The 16,992-nt window shown below is 39.0% G+C and overlaps 1 protein-coding gene and 2 non-coding genes across 3 annotated transcripts; 1 reads left to right on the top strand and 2 right to left on the bottom strand.

The window, feature by feature from the left end:
* The first annotated feature begins 937 nt into the window (after positions 1-937).
* exosc9 (exosome component 9) lies at positions 938-13,432 on the top strand. The gene is made up of 12 exons (XM_038290517.1): positions 938-1,108; positions 3,800-3,894; positions 6,282-6,401; positions 6,532-6,634; positions 8,846-8,983; positions 9,078-9,160; positions 9,749-9,881; positions 10,814-10,902; positions 12,462-12,608; positions 12,695-12,864; positions 13,111-13,195; positions 13,279-13,432. The coding sequence occupies exons 1-12, from the start codon at positions 1,043-1,045 to the stop codon at positions 13,340-13,342; spliced, it is 1,293 nt and encodes a 430-aa protein (XP_038146445.1). The 5' UTR covers positions 938-1,042; the 3' UTR covers positions 13,343-13,432.
* A 274-nt stretch (positions 13,433-13,706) lies between these two features.
* Positions 13,707-13,778, bottom strand: trnaq-cug. The gene has a single exon. It is a non-coding gene; the product is annotated as a tRNA-Gln (tRNA).
* A 1,078-nt stretch (positions 13,779-14,856) lies between these two features.
* On the bottom strand, positions 14,857-14,930 carry trnai-aau. The gene has a single exon. It is a non-coding gene; the product is annotated as a tRNA-Ile (tRNA).
* Positions 14,931-16,992: the final 2,062 nt, after the last annotated feature.

Here is a 16,992-nt window from a genome sequence, read left to right as displayed (position 1 = left end):
ATAAAGAGATTGCAGAAAACAGTGAACAATGAGAGAGTTGACAGCTTATCTGTGCTTCTGAAATTTTCTACTCCAGAAGTCCCAGAGAGAGTTAAAGTGGGTTTCATGTGCTATCCAGTCAGGCCTTATGTTCTTCCTCCACTTCGGTGTTACAAGTGTCAGAGATATGGTCACATTGCTGCAGTGTGCAGGGGCAAACAGAGATGTTTTAAATGTGGAGGGGAGCACAAAATACAAGAATGTGGTGAAAATACTCAGGTTAAATGCTGTAATTGTGGTGGAGAGCACAGGGCAACATATGGAGGGTGTGAAGTTAGGAAGAAAGCAGTTGAGGTTCAAAAAGTGAAATCAACAAACAATCTAAGTTATGCTGAGGCGTTAAAGAAGGTTCAGGAAAAGCAAAAGGAAACTGTGAGTAACATTCAAGAACTAAGGCGAGAACCAGAGCAGCATGCCAGGGTTTATAACCCTGTTGACTTTGACAAACTTATTTTGTTTGTGGCTTATGTAATTAACTGCACTGACCAGGTTAAACATAAAAATGAGAAAATCAAAATCATTGTTAAAGGAGCTGAAAAATTCTTGGGGATGAGGAATATGTCGTTGGATCAAGTTATACAAAAACTTGAGGCAGGTGGCAATAAACCAAAGTAAGAGTGATATAAAAATTGATATGAGTAAAATAGAAGTTAAAAGTTTTTAAAAGAAAGATCCGAGAAGATTGGCAAAAACAGTGGGAAGAAGATTTAAAGGAAGATTACTTTTTCGTTATTTATTGGCTACAGGTTTAGTGAAAAGAATTTAGGTTTTTTCCCCTTTTTTTTTTTTTTTTTGAGCATGTCTGTCTTGATCCACACTCATTACTGGTTGGTGGCGGTAATGCACCTCTTAATTGTTTGCCAACCGCCATAAAACAAGAAGAAGAAGAAGAGTCGTAAATCGTTTTTACCCGCGCATGCGCGAAGCGTGTAAACACAAGGCGGTACGCATGGTTGCTGAGAGGTGAAATTAAAAGTGTGAATATAAAATAGAAACCTGCAGCATGAAGGATACTCCGCTGTCCAACTGTGAGCGGGACTTCCTACTAAAAGCCATCGAGGAGAAAAAGGTAACGTTTAATTTGGATTATTTTATACCGTAAAGCAATCTGAAGTCAACTATCTTAATTTTCTACCAAAATTCTACAGTTATCTTCTTCTACAGGGGTTGGATGTAATTCCCACTCCCCATTATGACATTTTGTTTGTCTCCCATAATAAATACATTATAGGAGATGAGAAAACATGAATAAAGGAAAAACGTCTCACTAAAGAAACAAAACAGAAACCTCCCCAGGTATTTTAGTTTTTCTGGAGATGTAAGTAAAATATACTTAATTTGGTCGGTTTTAATGTTGTAACAATGAATGTAGCTGGTAAATCTCAAACAGTTTGGGGGATTTTTCCCTCGTTCTGTCACCACATTAGTGAGAAATATGCATTTATAGTTTGAACAGCAATCCAAGAATCAACCACATGTCAAAGACCTCTCACTGGCCATGGATAACCACTGATTCTGCAAGTGAGTCATGTTAGGAGACATGTATTGGGTTGAAGGATGACATTTTGAGGAAAAAAAGAAAATAATTTGTTGATATAACAACTCCTGAAACCAAGGGCGTAACTATTGGTAAGCAGAGGCTGCAGTTGCTTAGGGGCCCCTGACCACTAAGGGGCCCCATCACTGACACCTGTTTTTACCCCAACACATGCCAGATTTCAACATGATGGTGAGCCGTTTAAACACGACACCATTAGCAAAGCAGACAGTGGTAATTTTAATTACTATGTTAATAACTGTTAGTTCATTAGACGCTTGGTAAGAAAATACACCCATATAATATGTTTCAAACCGCTCTTTTACACTATGACTTGGAATAATGGGTAATCCAGAGCGTAGATCGGTCATCCCCAAAGTCGGTCCTTGAGAGCCGCTGTCCTGCAGGTTTTAGAGGTTTCTCTGCTCCAGCACAGCTGGTTTTAATTGAAAGCTGATGAATAGGCTTTTGCTCAACTGCAATCATCATAATCAGCTGTGTTAAAGCAGGGAAACCTCTAAAACCTACAGGACAGCGGCCCTCAAGGACCGACTATGGGGATGCCTGGCGTAGATAAAACCATAACGGTTACATACAATTTGTTAGCGACGATGGATACCATAATGAGGTACTTAAGCAGATTCCAGATAAGAAAAAGGAAAGAAGAGCTGCTGGAAGAACGGAAAAAACTTAACAAAATAAACACATTCTTTCAAAGAACAAAAGAGGGAATGATGGACGTTGCTGCTACAGTACTTCATATGGGGCCCACCCAGATAATAATAATAATAATAATATGCTTACGGGCCTTTTGTTGTGTTGTTACGCCATTTTCTGAAACACAACTACAACATCTTGGCTTCTCCTCCTGATGCTGCTCACAGGCTTTTTTTGCACGTTCAGCCATTGTGGATGTGTTGGTCTCTCTGGAATAAGCAGCAGGCTAATCTCTAAAGTGTTTCTGATAGAGTCTGCTCTGTGGGGAAAAGCACTGCTCTCCTGCAAGAATTTGGTCCCCAAACATGAAGCTATTGGATTACCAAAGGGAGCATCACCTAATGCTGATTAGGGTTGTAAATAATAATCGTTTTGTATCGATCCAACAGCCGACGATCCGATGCATCGACACGTTTGTGTTAAAGATAGGTTCTGTGTATGCACCTTAATGCTCTATCTTTCCGGTTCTTTTCCCTGAGAAGAGATCACTTGGGACAAACTCTTTAAATAACACTTCATAACTTATATGTATTAAATAACCAGGAGACATGACAACAGATTCTGATAGAAATTGTAATCTTACTCAGATCAGAGAAATTGCTTAGGGTTACAGAAGGCAGCTGTTCCCCACCAGGCTCACCTCTCAGGAAGTGACCCCAATTAACAGTTAAAGACGCATTTTATACATCTCCAGTCTGCCACATCATCTTATTTTATATCATACACTTTAGCAGATGAGTAGACATTCATGGCTCCAGCCTTATCAAAATAAAACATTGCTCTCATTCCATTGCCAAATCTTTGCCACGTACAAAATGAAGATTTTTACCATAAATCCAGACAGAGGAACTGCCATAATTCGATTAAAACATCAGTTCTGACGCGCATCAGGCAGCCCATACCAGGGTGTGATAAACTCACACATCTCCAATGATAATTATCCTAACATCCGCAGGAGTATCGATTCATGTTTTTTGCTCCTGGACGTAATTCTGACTCCCGTGCTGCGGTGGCACTAAACCTATTTTGCCCTCCTACCTCGCTTCCTTTAGCCACCACCCTCTTTCTGCTTCCCTTTTTTTTTGATGCAAGGCCTTTCAGAATCTATAACACAGAGGCATTATTATTTTTCAGTGATTGAGGTTTTAATAGGCCGAGGTGGAGTAGAACTTTTGCTGCTTCTTTTATTTGCTGTTGCTTCTCAAATAAAATGCATAACGATATTACAGCTTTCATTGATTTATTTCAAATTTGAAACATTGTCTAGCCTGTAAGGTGAAAAAAAAATTTAACCAATTAATCGAATCGTATCGTGGTGTATTCTTGAAAATAATCGATAATTTACACCCCTAATGCTGATATCCTGATAAATCAATAAAACACTGATTTGCTTATTTTTTCTGCTAAGTTAATCTAATGTGCCCAACAGAGCAGCACTATCAGATGTCCTCCTGATTTAATAGATCAAAGGCTCTAGGTTAACCTCTCTTCTGTCTCCTCCTGCAGCGCCTGGATGGACGACAGACCTATGATTACAGGAAGATAAAAATCACCTTTGGGAGTGACTATGGATGTTGCTTTGTGGATCTTGGACAAACCAGGTGAGCTTGTGGTGAACTAAAGCAAAACATACAGGTGCTGGTCATAAAATTAGAATATCATGAAAAAGTAGATTGATTTCAGTAATTCCATTTAAAAAGTGAAACTTGTATATTATATTCATACATTACATACAAACTCATATATTTCAGATGTTTATTTTGTTTAATTTTGATGATTACAAATGACAACAAATGAAAATCTCAAATTCATCATATCAGAAAATTAGAATATTGTGAAAAGGTTCAAAATTGATGGCCCCTGGTGCCACACTCTAATCAGCTAATTAACTCAAACCACCTGCAAAAGCCTTTAAATGGTCTTTCAGTCTAGTTCTATAGGCTACACAATCATGGGGAAGACTGCTGACTTGACAGTCGTCCAAAAGACGACCATCGACACCTTGCACAAGGAGGGCAAGACACAAAAGGTCATCGCTAAAGAGGCTGGCTGTTCACAGAGCTCAGTGTCCAAGCACATTAATAGAGAGGCGAAGGGAAGGAAAAGATGTGGTCGAAAAAAGTGTACAAGCAAGAGAGATAACCGCACCCTGGAGAGGATTGTGAAACAAAACCCATTCAAAAATGTGGGGGAGATTCACAAAGAGTGGACTGCAGCTGGAGTGAGTGCTTCAAGAACCACCACACACAGACGTATGAAAGACATGGGTTTCTGCTGTCGCATTCCTTGTGTCAAGCCACTCTTGAACCACAGACAGCGTCAGAAGCGTCTTGCCTGGGCTAAAGAGAAACAGGACTGGACTGCTGGTGAGTGGTCCAAAGTCATGTTCTCTGATGAAAGTAAATTTTGCATTTCCTTTGGAAATCAAGGTCCCAGAGTCTGGAGGAAAAGAAGAGAGGCACTTCATCCACGTTGCTTGAAGTCCAGTGTAAAGTTTCCACAGTCAGTGATGGTTTGGGGTGCCATGTCATCTGCTGGTGTTGGTCCATTGTGTTTTCTGAGGTCCAGGGTCAACGCAGCCACATACCAGGAAGTTTTAGAGCACTTCATGCTTCCTGCAGCTGACCAACTTTTTGGAGATGCAGATTTCATTTTCCAACAGGACTTGGCACCTGCACACAGTGCCAAAGCTACCAGTACCTGGTTGAAGGACCATGGTATCCCTGTTCTTAATTGGCCAGCAAACTCTCCTGACCTTAACCCCATAGAAAATCTATGGGGTATTGTGAAGAAGAAGATGCAATACACCAGACCCAACAATTCAGAAGAGCTAAAAGCCACTATTAGAGCAACCTGGGCTATCATAACACCTGAGCAGTGCCACAGACTGATCGACTCCATGCCACGCCGCATTGCTGCAGTAATACAGGCCAAAGGAGGCCCAACTAAATACTGAGTGCTGTACATGCTCATACTTTTCATGTTCATACTTTTCAGTTGGCCAACATTTCTATAAATCCTTTGTTTTTATTGGTCTTCAGTAATATTCTAATTTTCTGATATGATGAATTTGAGATTTTCATTTGTTGTCATTTGTAATCATCAAAATTAAACAAAATAAACATCTGAAATATATGAGTTTGTATGTAATGTATGAATATAATATACAAGTTTCACTTTTTAAATGGAATTACTGAAATCAATCTACTTTTTCATGATATTCTAATTTTATGACCAGCACCTATATGTTGATCAGTTTAATTCTGCTTTGAAAGGAGAATCCAGAGTTAAACAGCACATCTGGAGGCGATCCTTCATGGAGGACTGGAGAGGGTGAAAATCTAGAAACCTATTGAATCACTAAATGCTATTTATATTTATCATGTACTATTCTTCAGTTTGTTATAAAGTCTGCTTTATTTTCTTCCAACATGTTTTTCCTTTTCCTACCAAACATGGAAGCTGTTAGTCTTTTAACTTTCTCTTGAAACTTAGGAGCAAGCTGTGTTTCAGAGGGGCTGCCTTGCAAGACATGGGTTCCATTCCCGGCCCCAGGGTTTTTCTGCATGGAGTTTGCATGTTCTTGTGCACAAACAAGCTCTGTCCGGGTACTCCAGCTTCCTCCGAGAGTCCATAAACCCGACTGTCAGTTTAATTGGCTTCTCTAGATTGTCCTTTTAAAAGAAGAAAAATATATATAAAAAAAAAAAACAGAATTCACAATTTTTTTGATATTTTAATGGGGAGTTATAGTTTATGGTATTGTTTTATCGTATGCTGCAGTTGACTTTTGTTGTTAACCACTTGGTCAAAGCCTGCAGCTGCACTCAGTCTGTAAATCAGAATTGGCAAAAGTTATCGTCTCCAGATGTGCTGAGCTGCAGAGATACAACCAGAGGTCTCAGCAAAAGGTGGCTTTACAAACTAATGATAACAGTTCTGATAGTTTTCTAATCTGAGCCGCCTGTGTGTGCATTTTTTTCCCCAGGGTTATGGCCCAGGTGTCTTGTGAGCTGGTGACGCCTAAGGAGAGTCGTCCAAACGAGGGCATCATGTTCTTCAACCTGGAGCTCTCACCCATGGCCTCGCCTGCGTTCGAACAGGGAAGGTGAGAACAAGATCGGACACACCTGTGCGCGTGGCTTCTCTTTTAACCCTCTGCATTTCATTACACCTTAAAGAGTTTAGATGGGCCGTCGGAGCAGAAAATCATATGTGGGATTTCTGTCTCCCTGCAGACAGTCAGAGCTGTCAGTGAAGCTGAACAGACAGCTGGAGAGATGCCTGAGGAACTCCAAGTGCATTGATACCGAGTCCCTGTGCGTGGTGTCTGGAGAAAAGGTGATGCACATGGCGAGACACACGATTCGCAACACAACACCTGGCATTAAACAGCTCGGATCCCTGCTTTTGTAAAACATTTCCCAGCCATTTAGAAACCTTTTTACTTGGTAGATAGCTTCATGTTTCCCACATTCTGTGCAGCTCCCTCTAAACCTATTGACATCCCGAATACGTAGAAACCTTGAAATAATTTTTTTTTCTTTTAGTTTGAGCAACATAAAGTCAATGTAAAACATATGTCCTCTAAATTCAGCTTATTTATTCAACGGGAGAAACAAATAACTGTATACAAACTAAAACTTATCTTCCCACCTAATAATACCATAATAGTACCTTTATAAAATTATGTGGCACTAGAACCACTTATTCCTAGCAGCTGTTATCTAATAATTACATCCTAGACAAAGGAAACAGGTCTGCATCAGATTAGGCATCTTGTGATGCTGGTATTGGCTGCCATGACGATTATCTAAGTTGCGATATGTGCCTATGTTTTTGTGTGGATCCATCACTGTGATCTCAGCATTTCAGCCAATGTCAGTGTGTCCATCTGTTGCTTTTGGACTCCATCTTATTGGCTAATGGTTACATTAGTAATTAATTAGCCTCCAAACAGTCCTTTAGAGCATTATTATTACACACATTGATATCTGTGACTTTTCCTACCATATCTCTATAGAATGTCTATAGGATCTGTTTGTTTTTCTGGTTGTTGTATATCATCGAAACACAAACTGCTTTATCTCATAATGTAAGCTACCTATTACTCTTTATTTTGAACGCAAGTTTTTATGAATGTGTTTTTGTAAAGTTATAGATTGACCTTTTTTCCTCCAACGATAAACCAAATGGATTACACTGATCAATCTAAACATTGATAGCATAGATCAGTCATCCCCAAAGTCGGTCCTCGAGGGCTGCTCTCCTGCAGGTTTTAGAGGTTTCCCTGCTTTAGCACAGCTGATTATGATGATTGCAGTTAAGCAAAAGCCTGTTAATCAGCTTTAAATTAAAACCAGCTGTGCTGGAGCAGAGAAACATCTGAAACCTGCAGGACAGCGGGCCTCCAGGACTGACTTTGAGAATGCTTACGGAACAGTCTGAAGTTATTCCAGATATAAGTTTTCATTTCTGATACGACACGGATATCAGTGCGTGATACAAACATGAATCATACACACTTCTGTTTTTTTGTGTGTTTTAACGATCTTGAGTGGAATGTCAGAAAAAAGCTTCATCTAGTGATTTTACTCGAACAATAGAAGTGAGAACCATTGACTCGTGTATTAATGACCAACAGGTTATATAAACTGTAAACAGAGGCAGTGTTTCCATTTTTAAATACAGACCAATGCTTTCCAGTATCTTTCATTAGGCAGATGTTGGACCGATATCAGTATCCACTGGGATATTCTTAGTTTTTGCCATTATTACAAGCAAAATTTCCCACCGTGGGAGAATAAAAGTATTTCTAATCTACAAGTCAGAAACTTGTCTGGTTGTAATCCTTGTTTTCTTTTCTATGTATAATAATTTCACCATTTGAAGGTTTGTAAAACTGTCCTGGAAGCGGAGACCTGTGGAAACCTTGCTGCAAAAAAAAAAAAAAAAAAAAAATTTTTTTTTTTTTTTTTACTTGATTTGGCATGAAGCAAAAACCAAAGAATAGTTGTTAAAGCTCCCTAAAGCTCACTTTTAAGTATAGTTGGGGTTCTGTGGTGCTGTGGGCTAGGTTCCCTTCTATGGCAAAATTATTATTTTGAATGACATTATGGACTCTGGAGGAAAAAATGTGGTGAGCTCTACCTGTTATCTGGAAAAAAAAAAAAAAAGGGAAATTTTAATCTGTCAGCCTCCATACCCAATTACCATAGAAAACCTCCAGGGGGAGCTAAAGAGCAGAGTGTAGGACAGGACCGCTACACAGAGGACTCTAAAAACCACCTCTCTTTATGTTCATGAAATAATGTAGCATGGATATATATATGCCGTATATATAAATTAATATTTATAAGGTTAGAGTCTTTTGCAATGTGTTTTTATCTGTGCACCCTAGTATTCATGTTTGCCATGTGGTGGCGCTATCTCTATAGTATTGTCCTCCACAACAGCACACAGGATGTTTCCATATTAGTTCCCTTCAGAATAAGAGCTTCTGAGGTCCAGTCTGTTAGACTGTGTGATCATGATGCTGTGGCTGTGATCCAGGTGTGGCAGATCAGAGTGGACGTCCACACGCTGAACAACGACGGGAACCTGATGGATGCCGCCAGCGTGGCAGCCATCAGCGCTCTGTGCCACTTCAGACGCCCAGATGTGGGCATCCAGGGAGAGGAAGTAACAGTGGTGAGTCGGCCCTGTCTGTTGAGGAGAGACTTTAAATGTCAGGTTATGTCTTCCCAATATGAAGGTATGTTTTTTTTTTTCTTTCTGTCTGCAGTATAGTCCAGAGGAAAGAGACCCCATTCCTCTGAGTATCTACCACATGCCCATCAGTGTCAGCTTAGCCTTCTTCCAGCAGGGGTGAGGATCTTCACTACTTCTCTGTTTGCTCTCTTCAATATATTTAAACTCCAGACAGTTTTCTCTTTAATGCTCTTCCGTCAATGTGCAGCAAACTGTTCTTAGTTTTCTTTTAGATTTTCAAAAGAAAATGTATTGCTTTAATTTAGCTAGTTGCTCTTTTATCTGCCCTTAATTTACATTTAGGTAAATAATTCATTTTCAGAAACATTTTATCTGTATTAAAACCTTTGAACTTTTCCTATAGATGTTAAGCAGCTTTCTTCTGTTTCCTCTCGTAGTTGTTTTAGTCACAATCATATTAATGTTTAACCTACAAAATGCAGGAAAAGTTTCCTTTGATTTCTGCTGGTTTAATGTTACAAAAAATAATATGGTCAATATTCAATTTATTCATATATTGATATGTTGTCATTGTTTTCCCGCTAAGAATATTTGTGTTTCAGGAGGGAAGGGAGAAAAAACTGCAGCAATATCAAAATTAATTGGTTATTTATATTGGTGAATTTTAACTTCGGTTAAAGCAACATGGTGTAACAGCTGTATAAAATCAATAATCCTGCCATATGAACGATGTCCGCTCTGCAGAACCTACCTGCTGGTGGACCCATGTGAGCGGGAGGAACGTGTGATGGACGGCCTGCTGATGATCGCCATGAACAAACACAGGGAGATCTGCTCCATTCAGTCCAGCGGAGGCATCATGCTGCTGAAAGAGCAGGTGAGAAGAAGGGAAGGCCGCCATCTTTCTACATCCTCCTCCAGTTTGAAATCAGATCCTGAAAGTTACCACATCCTCCAGCACACCTGGGTCACGGGCGTTCCTAGAGAGTGCTTTTTCCGGCTGACACCCGGCGCTGGTTGTCAGTGTCCTTTATGACTCCGCCTCTGCTGATGAAAGTAAAATGGTTGATCTGTTTACAGACTGAGAGGGGTTCTTCTTTGCACTGTGTTAGAGCACTAATCTAGGCTGAGCAAGGAAAAAACCATCCCGTTCTGATCTCCCGTCTTCTTGTTGGTGCATCTCTAGAGTTTGTATGACATGAACAAGCTGCTTTTCACCAGTTGGCCATGGGACGAAGAGAAGCCAGAGGGTTTTCCTAAAGAAGTGCAAAGATTATTAGCATTTAGCAGGTTAAACCAAAATCTGATGACATGGGTTAGTTAAACTTTTTGCAGCCCCTAACAAAGGAGGGTAAAGTACCCACAAATTACAGTTATGAAAAGTACCGCTACTTCATTATATTTTTAGTCAAGCAAGAGTAAAAAAGTATTTGATTAAAAAATAAAACCAAATAATCGAGTAACTGACCATAACACCCGTTATTTAAAATTAAAGACAGACCAAAATGTTACATGTAAATTCTGGTATTTTAATGACTATACTAAAATAATAAAGACAAAAATATTTTGTTTAATGTATTAATACAACATAATGTAGGAGAAATGACAGCTGGAGGCGGGGCTTAAAGCTTCAGCTCCAGCTCTGTGTGAAAAGCATCACACTAAATAGAGCTGGTTGGAGCTAAAACCCTGCAGATGGTTTTAAATTTATTACACTGAATATATTTTGGATAAAACCAAAGCTGTGACTGCATTTATGTCCCATACCGTTAGAGTAAATGTCCTCATTTCTTTCCTCTTCTTTTGAAGGTGATGAGATGCAGTAAAATAGCCAGCGTCAAAGTGTCTGAGATCACAGACCTGATCAACAAGGCTCTGCTAAATGACAAGACTGCCAGGTGAGCTGTTTAGGGTGCAGGATGTGCTAACGTCATGTGACTTAGAGTTGAGCATAGATTTTATTCTCTTATCATGCATAATTCTGCTCATTTTCTGTATTTACTGGCTGTTTCGGTTCATTATTGGATGTTTTTGAAAGGTAAATCCTCCTGCATGTTGAATTGTAAATTCCAGAAAATATATATTACTTCATTATGATTACATTACAGGCATGGATAACCTTCTGAAAACGAGGCGATGTAATATTATTTCCCATGACTATTTGGTCAAATAACCTGTTTATGACTTTACAAGTTTAGAACCTGATATTTGACTTCTAGTTGAGGCTAGTAAACTTATCCAAGCATCTTTAGGCTAATTGCTGTTTTCTAAAAGAGTTAAAATTGTTTAAACAGTGGTGGCAATATGCTCTAAAATAATTACATTTTAAACGTGGTATTAGCTAAGCTAACATTAGCTTCCCTGTTTATGTTTAGGAAAGTTAGGCTTGAATGAATTCTGAGTTACAGTCGAACTCAGACATTTACATGTCAAAACACGTCCAAACTACTTTTAAGCATTTTTCTTTTTAATGTTCAGCGTTGCATTTACAACATCTTCAGGTAATGAGAGCTTGATGTTGCATGTGAAGGAGAGTCAAACACTTGAAGAGAACAACATTATACTAGCCGCAACTAGGAATAAAACATTACTGTCTCAAGAGGCGGAATTTACTAAAATAATTAGCCAATCAGCAGACAGTTAGCATTGTCAGGTTTGTTCCACCCTCAGTTACACAAATTAACACAAATGCACAGAAACGGTCCACGGAAGCAGGAGAGATGCTGCAGGGCCTTAAAAAGCAAACGAGAATCCACTTATACTTGTGATATATTGGGGGGCCTTTTACTTCTGAATCTGCATGCATAGAACATTCAATATGAATGTGTTTAGCACAGACGTTTACATGTTTGTTTTAAATAAAACTGCTTTTGTCAGTATTTATTACGCCTTTGCCGTTTTGGTAGCCTAGTAAACTAGCCTCAACCGCTTTCGGCCAATATCATTTTAGCCTGCGAGTTTGATCTAGCTTCAATCAATGCCCCAGGCCCTAGAACTGGCGGGCCAATCGCAACAGAGAAATGTTTTGAAGCAAAGCGGGCGGGGTTTTGAGTGACGACAAAGCTGAGCGACGCTGGAGAGCACAACGAGGAAGGTGGCAACAACTATCGAACAGTTCTCGTTTGACTCAACTTTGGAATCAGTTTTGGAAGGAGTAGACTTGGGATTTTTGTTGAAACGTGAGCAGGAAGAGGCTCTACGCTCATTCATTTTTACGTCATTTACTACGTCACAGTCAGTTGTGCTCATTGGTCAGAGCGTTGGCCAATAGGCAAAGACATGGTTTGAAAAACAACGGGTTGTTCTCATCAACAATCTTCCGATGTCTCATTCATCGGGGCCAGACTAAATTATACATTTAATCTCACATTTAGTCTGGTTAATCAGGCCACCGTTTTGGCAGAATTTTGACTGCACACCCACACTGTTTTGTGCTTTTTTTTGTGTATTTTCCCAGGAAAGCAGGTGGTAGGTGTGGTTTTGCCGAGTCTATTCCTCAGGAGCGGATCACAGCTCTGAAAACAGACCAGACATCTGTAGAGATGACGGGCGTCGGTGAAACAGTCAGCAGCATTGTCCAGACAGCCGAAGCCCCGCCCCAAAAGTATCCTCAACTCATGTTAAATGAGACCAAAGAAGAAGAAGAAAAAAAAAATTTATTTAGTTAGCCTCCTTAACCCATTTCATCAGGGTACCATCCCCATTGTTGCCAGTACCAGGTGTTGGACAGGTAGGGGAAGGGATGCGCAACACCTGGGGCGTGGAGGAGGAAGAGGATGGTGATAGCAGTGGAGAGGACAGTGGAGAAGAAGCTGTAAAGATGGAGGAGGAGCAGCATAATGAAGACAAGAGCAGGAAAGGTTTGCTTATTATTTTGGCTGGTGTTAAATTTATAAAGGAAGTGGTTTGTACAATTCAAGGATTGTCTCTTTTTGTTTCTCCTCTGTTACATTTGGTTTAGTTAATCAAATATATTTTGATATTTGGTGAAGATAACGAGTAAATACACACACCTGTTTTAAGATTATGGTTTCATTTACAAAAAGTTGTAAAGTACAAACTGAATACTTTTTTACTACGCTGTAACATTTCTTTTTCCTTTTCAGTGGATGTTGTAGAGATATTAGACAGCGAAGAAGAGGAGGAGGAGGAGGTGGTCATCCTTTATCCCGAGACAACAGAAAAGGCTAAGTATGTGCACCATCTATTAGTTTATCAGAACTGAGGAAGTAAAACACAAGTTATTTCTAATGCTGTTTATTTTCTTCCTTTAGAAATAAAGGATCCAGTTCTGGTCAAAAGGGGGCAGCAACATCCAGGAAACAGCAGAAAAAATGACTGATCTTGAAATACAAAGCTGAAATAAAATGATATTATGATGACCTGTAATGTAAGATTGACCAAATAAATGTGTTTTTTTTATGTGTACTGGCGTATTAATCATATATGCAATTTTTCAAGAATTGTGCAGACTTTTAAAACATAACTAAAATTACCAGAAGGCAAGAGTTTACAAATGTCTGATAAAGAACTTTTCTATCCTTTGTGCACCTTCTGATTGTTTATAAGAGACGATGTCTGAGGTGAATTTCTCTATTGTTAATGATCGATAAAATTTTTATTTATTTTTCATTTTTTGAGAAAGACCAATTAAGTTTTATTGTAAAATTTTAAATTGAGAGTCTGGCAAACGCCAAAACGAAGGTCCCACCGAGATTTGAACTCGGATCGCTGGATTCAGAGTCCAGAGTGCTAACCATTACACCATGGAACCTATATGCCCTACCCAGGTAGACAGTTGTGAATTTGGACTAGCAATAGACGTTTAAGACGGAAGGTGCGCAGCTGACGGATATAACTCGCCCAGTTTATGAGTTTGTAATTCCAAAGTTCCCGTGGATCCACTCGTAATGACCTTGGATAAAGGGACAGCCATAGACATTAATCATGACGAACGTTCCTTCAAGCCTAATATCGCGATATTCTATGATTCATTTGTCTTGTTTATTGGCAGGGATTACAGATTAATTTGTTCTAGAGGGCCCAGCAACAACGATGCTTCGTCGTTAGAGTCGAGCTCATAGAGCAAAACTATAAAATGGTGCGCGTGCCGTTTAAAGATAATCACGTGACCGACACAGGAGCGAACTGACTGATGCACTCCACTGTATTTATAAACGTATCGGTCGGCGGGATGCATTGGTCAATAACTTTTTAGCTAATTTGCTGTTCGTTGTCAAATTCTCATCAAGAATTAAGGAACACTATTATGGCAAAAACAAGGTTTCACCCGCGTGGGACATTTTGATCGTGTCATCCTTTTCCTCTCAGTTATCACTCCAGATATCTGAATTAAATTCGATTTTTAGTTTACCAAACTTACTGTAATTATTGCATTGAATATTTATTGTAAATCAGTCACAAGCTTCCTCGTTTACATGTTCACCTAAATTTCCAGGTTTTTATGATGTTTACATTTTTTATTGCCTGAATCTAAAAATATAAATATTTTCAGTTTAAACGAAGTTAGGGGATAATATAACATAGAGGGACTTAAATAATGTTATTGTATCTGGTCATCGAAATCGTGTTAGTTCAGTATTTCAAATAGACTGCATGGAGAGACTTTTAAGCTCCAGCATATGTAAGTATTGAGTGAGACAGTATCAAGGCAGCATCAGTACATTTTGGCAATGTGTCACAACGATTAATGACGCCATACAAACCCATCACTAATTAGGCCTTTTATGAAATCAGCAAAACGTCGAAATTATCTCTGTCAGTTGGTTCCATTGTAAATTTCGTGACTTTCATCTATCAAAAAACATAGTAAAAAAAAAAAAAAAACGCATTGGCCCGTACGGGGATCGAACCCGCGACCTTGGCGTTATTAGCACCACGCTCTAACCAACTGAGCTAACCGGCCATGCAATCTCGTCAAAATGCTGCCTATTAAATCAGGGTGTGTACCATACTTCTATATCTGCTTCAATTCAGTTCATAGTGGGTTAAAAAATACGTCCGAAAAGAATGCAAGACCAACATTAGTTAAGATAGACAAGTATGACTACAAAGTTGTATTGACTTTAGTGGGTCTATGTTACTTCTTCATGGGGAATGATTTCAGAGAGTTTCCATCCCACACCTTTTATATTTTTCATTTTTATGAATTTAAGAGCCATACTCTTACTGTTATTATCACACTGTTATTTAAAATTGTTTGTCCAGCTATTGAATTACATAGTCTCAAAACACTATATAGAAGAACTGTAACTGCCAATCATGGAGTTATCATATCCGTTAGTAATTATATTTTCTTAGCATTTTCCCTTAATAATTGATGATCAGCTATAGAATAATATGGCCTAAATAGTTATATTTGTTTATTGAGTGGGGGATCCTCCCCCTAAAACTTTTTTTTTTCAAACAAAAACCCATGAAATCTTCAAAAGGTTGGGATCGAGGTGAGATTTGTTTTATTTCCCACAAAGACTTAATTAGTGGAAAAGTACCTGAGAAAACAGAGTCTCTCCAATCTTCCTCTGTACCATCTGGCCTGGCAGACAAAGGTTACCACCTGATATCAAATTACCCCGATGGAGGTTAAACTTTCTGTGTGACAAGTGGTGCAAAAGCAATGTTTGTGTGGTGTTAAGATTCTGAGTTTAATAGCTTTTTTATGATTAGGCCTATTTTAAAAGGGACACAATTTCTCTTTTATCAAATAGAGAGCCATTCAGCTTTCCCCACACTTAATATTTGTAGACAGAATCATGCAGAGTCTTACTTTAATATCTAAAGACAATTCACCATGCTTACTTGAGCTTTATAAAGCTTTGACAGTCTGGTCTTAAGTGATCCAAATAGGAAACTATCTGCACTCATTGCTCCAGCTTTGCATTATAAACCCTCTGCTTTGAAAACTGAGCTTCTTCATTCTAGTTAGAGGAGCTGTTTATTCCTTCCACCTGTTGTAAAGATAGTGAGAAGAAGAAAAAAAAAATTCATAGTGAATTTCCAATTTCAAACCACGAGTCCATTTTAAAAAGCAGGTTTTACTAACTCTAAGTTTTCCAAACCTGAAATCAGAGAAACTCTGAGTTTTCTTTTTTACAAAAAGAGTTTACCTCTGTTTCAGTCACCATAGTAACATTCTCCCCAACATCTTAGACGCTACTGGCTTTGTTCAAAATGGGAATAACCTCACACATTCTCATCTTCATACTTTGGACCTTGTGCTGACATATGCTACTGAATGAGAAGAAATAACAGTATTTCCTCACCACCCTGTCCTCTCAGACCACTCTTTAATAACCAGAATATAATTTAAAATCCTCCGTCTCACACATAAATCAGAGATCTGGGGTCCATTTCATGAAGCAGGTTTACTGAAAACACTAGGTTTTCTAAACCAGTTTTCTATTCACAAAGAGAGTTTCTTCAACCTTTGTTTCAGTCGCTGTAGTAACATTCTCCCCAGAGCTAACCTGGTCGGGAGCAGGTTTTGTTCAGTAAACTCAGAATCTCCTCTGTCTCCGCTCCCCTTAGAGCCAATTCATTGATTCACTTTATTGATCTCACAGTGGAGACATGTACTCTTTACATCAGCTCAAATAGTCAAAGAAGAAGAATGTGCCAAAGGAAGAAAAGGGTGCATGGCTTATATCTAGTATTAACAGTATGTCCACCTATGACATCTTTTGTTTTTTGTTTTTTATAGTAGGATCATTATACAGGATTATTTCACAGCGTGGCAACATGGGTATCTATATATAGATGGATATTTATATATATATTTATTGCACTGGGTGTCAAATATAGAGAAACAGGTTATTGCACAGGGTATCAAATAGTAATTGCACAGAGCCATGGACTTGTTAAAAGTTGTACATGCACAGTAACTCCTCTGCAATGCAAACGGTTAGGAGAGCTTGGGGCATAGGAGGGCTGCAGGTGGAAGGAACTGTCGTCACACTCGTAGTGCGGCT

The sequence above is a fragment of the Cyprinodon tularosa genome, unplaced genomic scaffold (genome assembly GCF_016077235.1).
Source record: "Cyprinodon tularosa strain WSP-4 unplaced genomic scaffold, ASM1607723v1 ctg283, whole genome shotgun sequence".
In the NCBI taxonomy this organism is placed as follows: domain Eukaryota; kingdom Metazoa; phylum Chordata; class Actinopteri; order Cyprinodontiformes; family Cyprinodontidae; genus Cyprinodon; species Cyprinodon tularosa.
The sequence above is the reverse complement of the archived record's forward strand: the minus strand, read 5'-3'. Positions and strand labels throughout refer to the sequence as shown.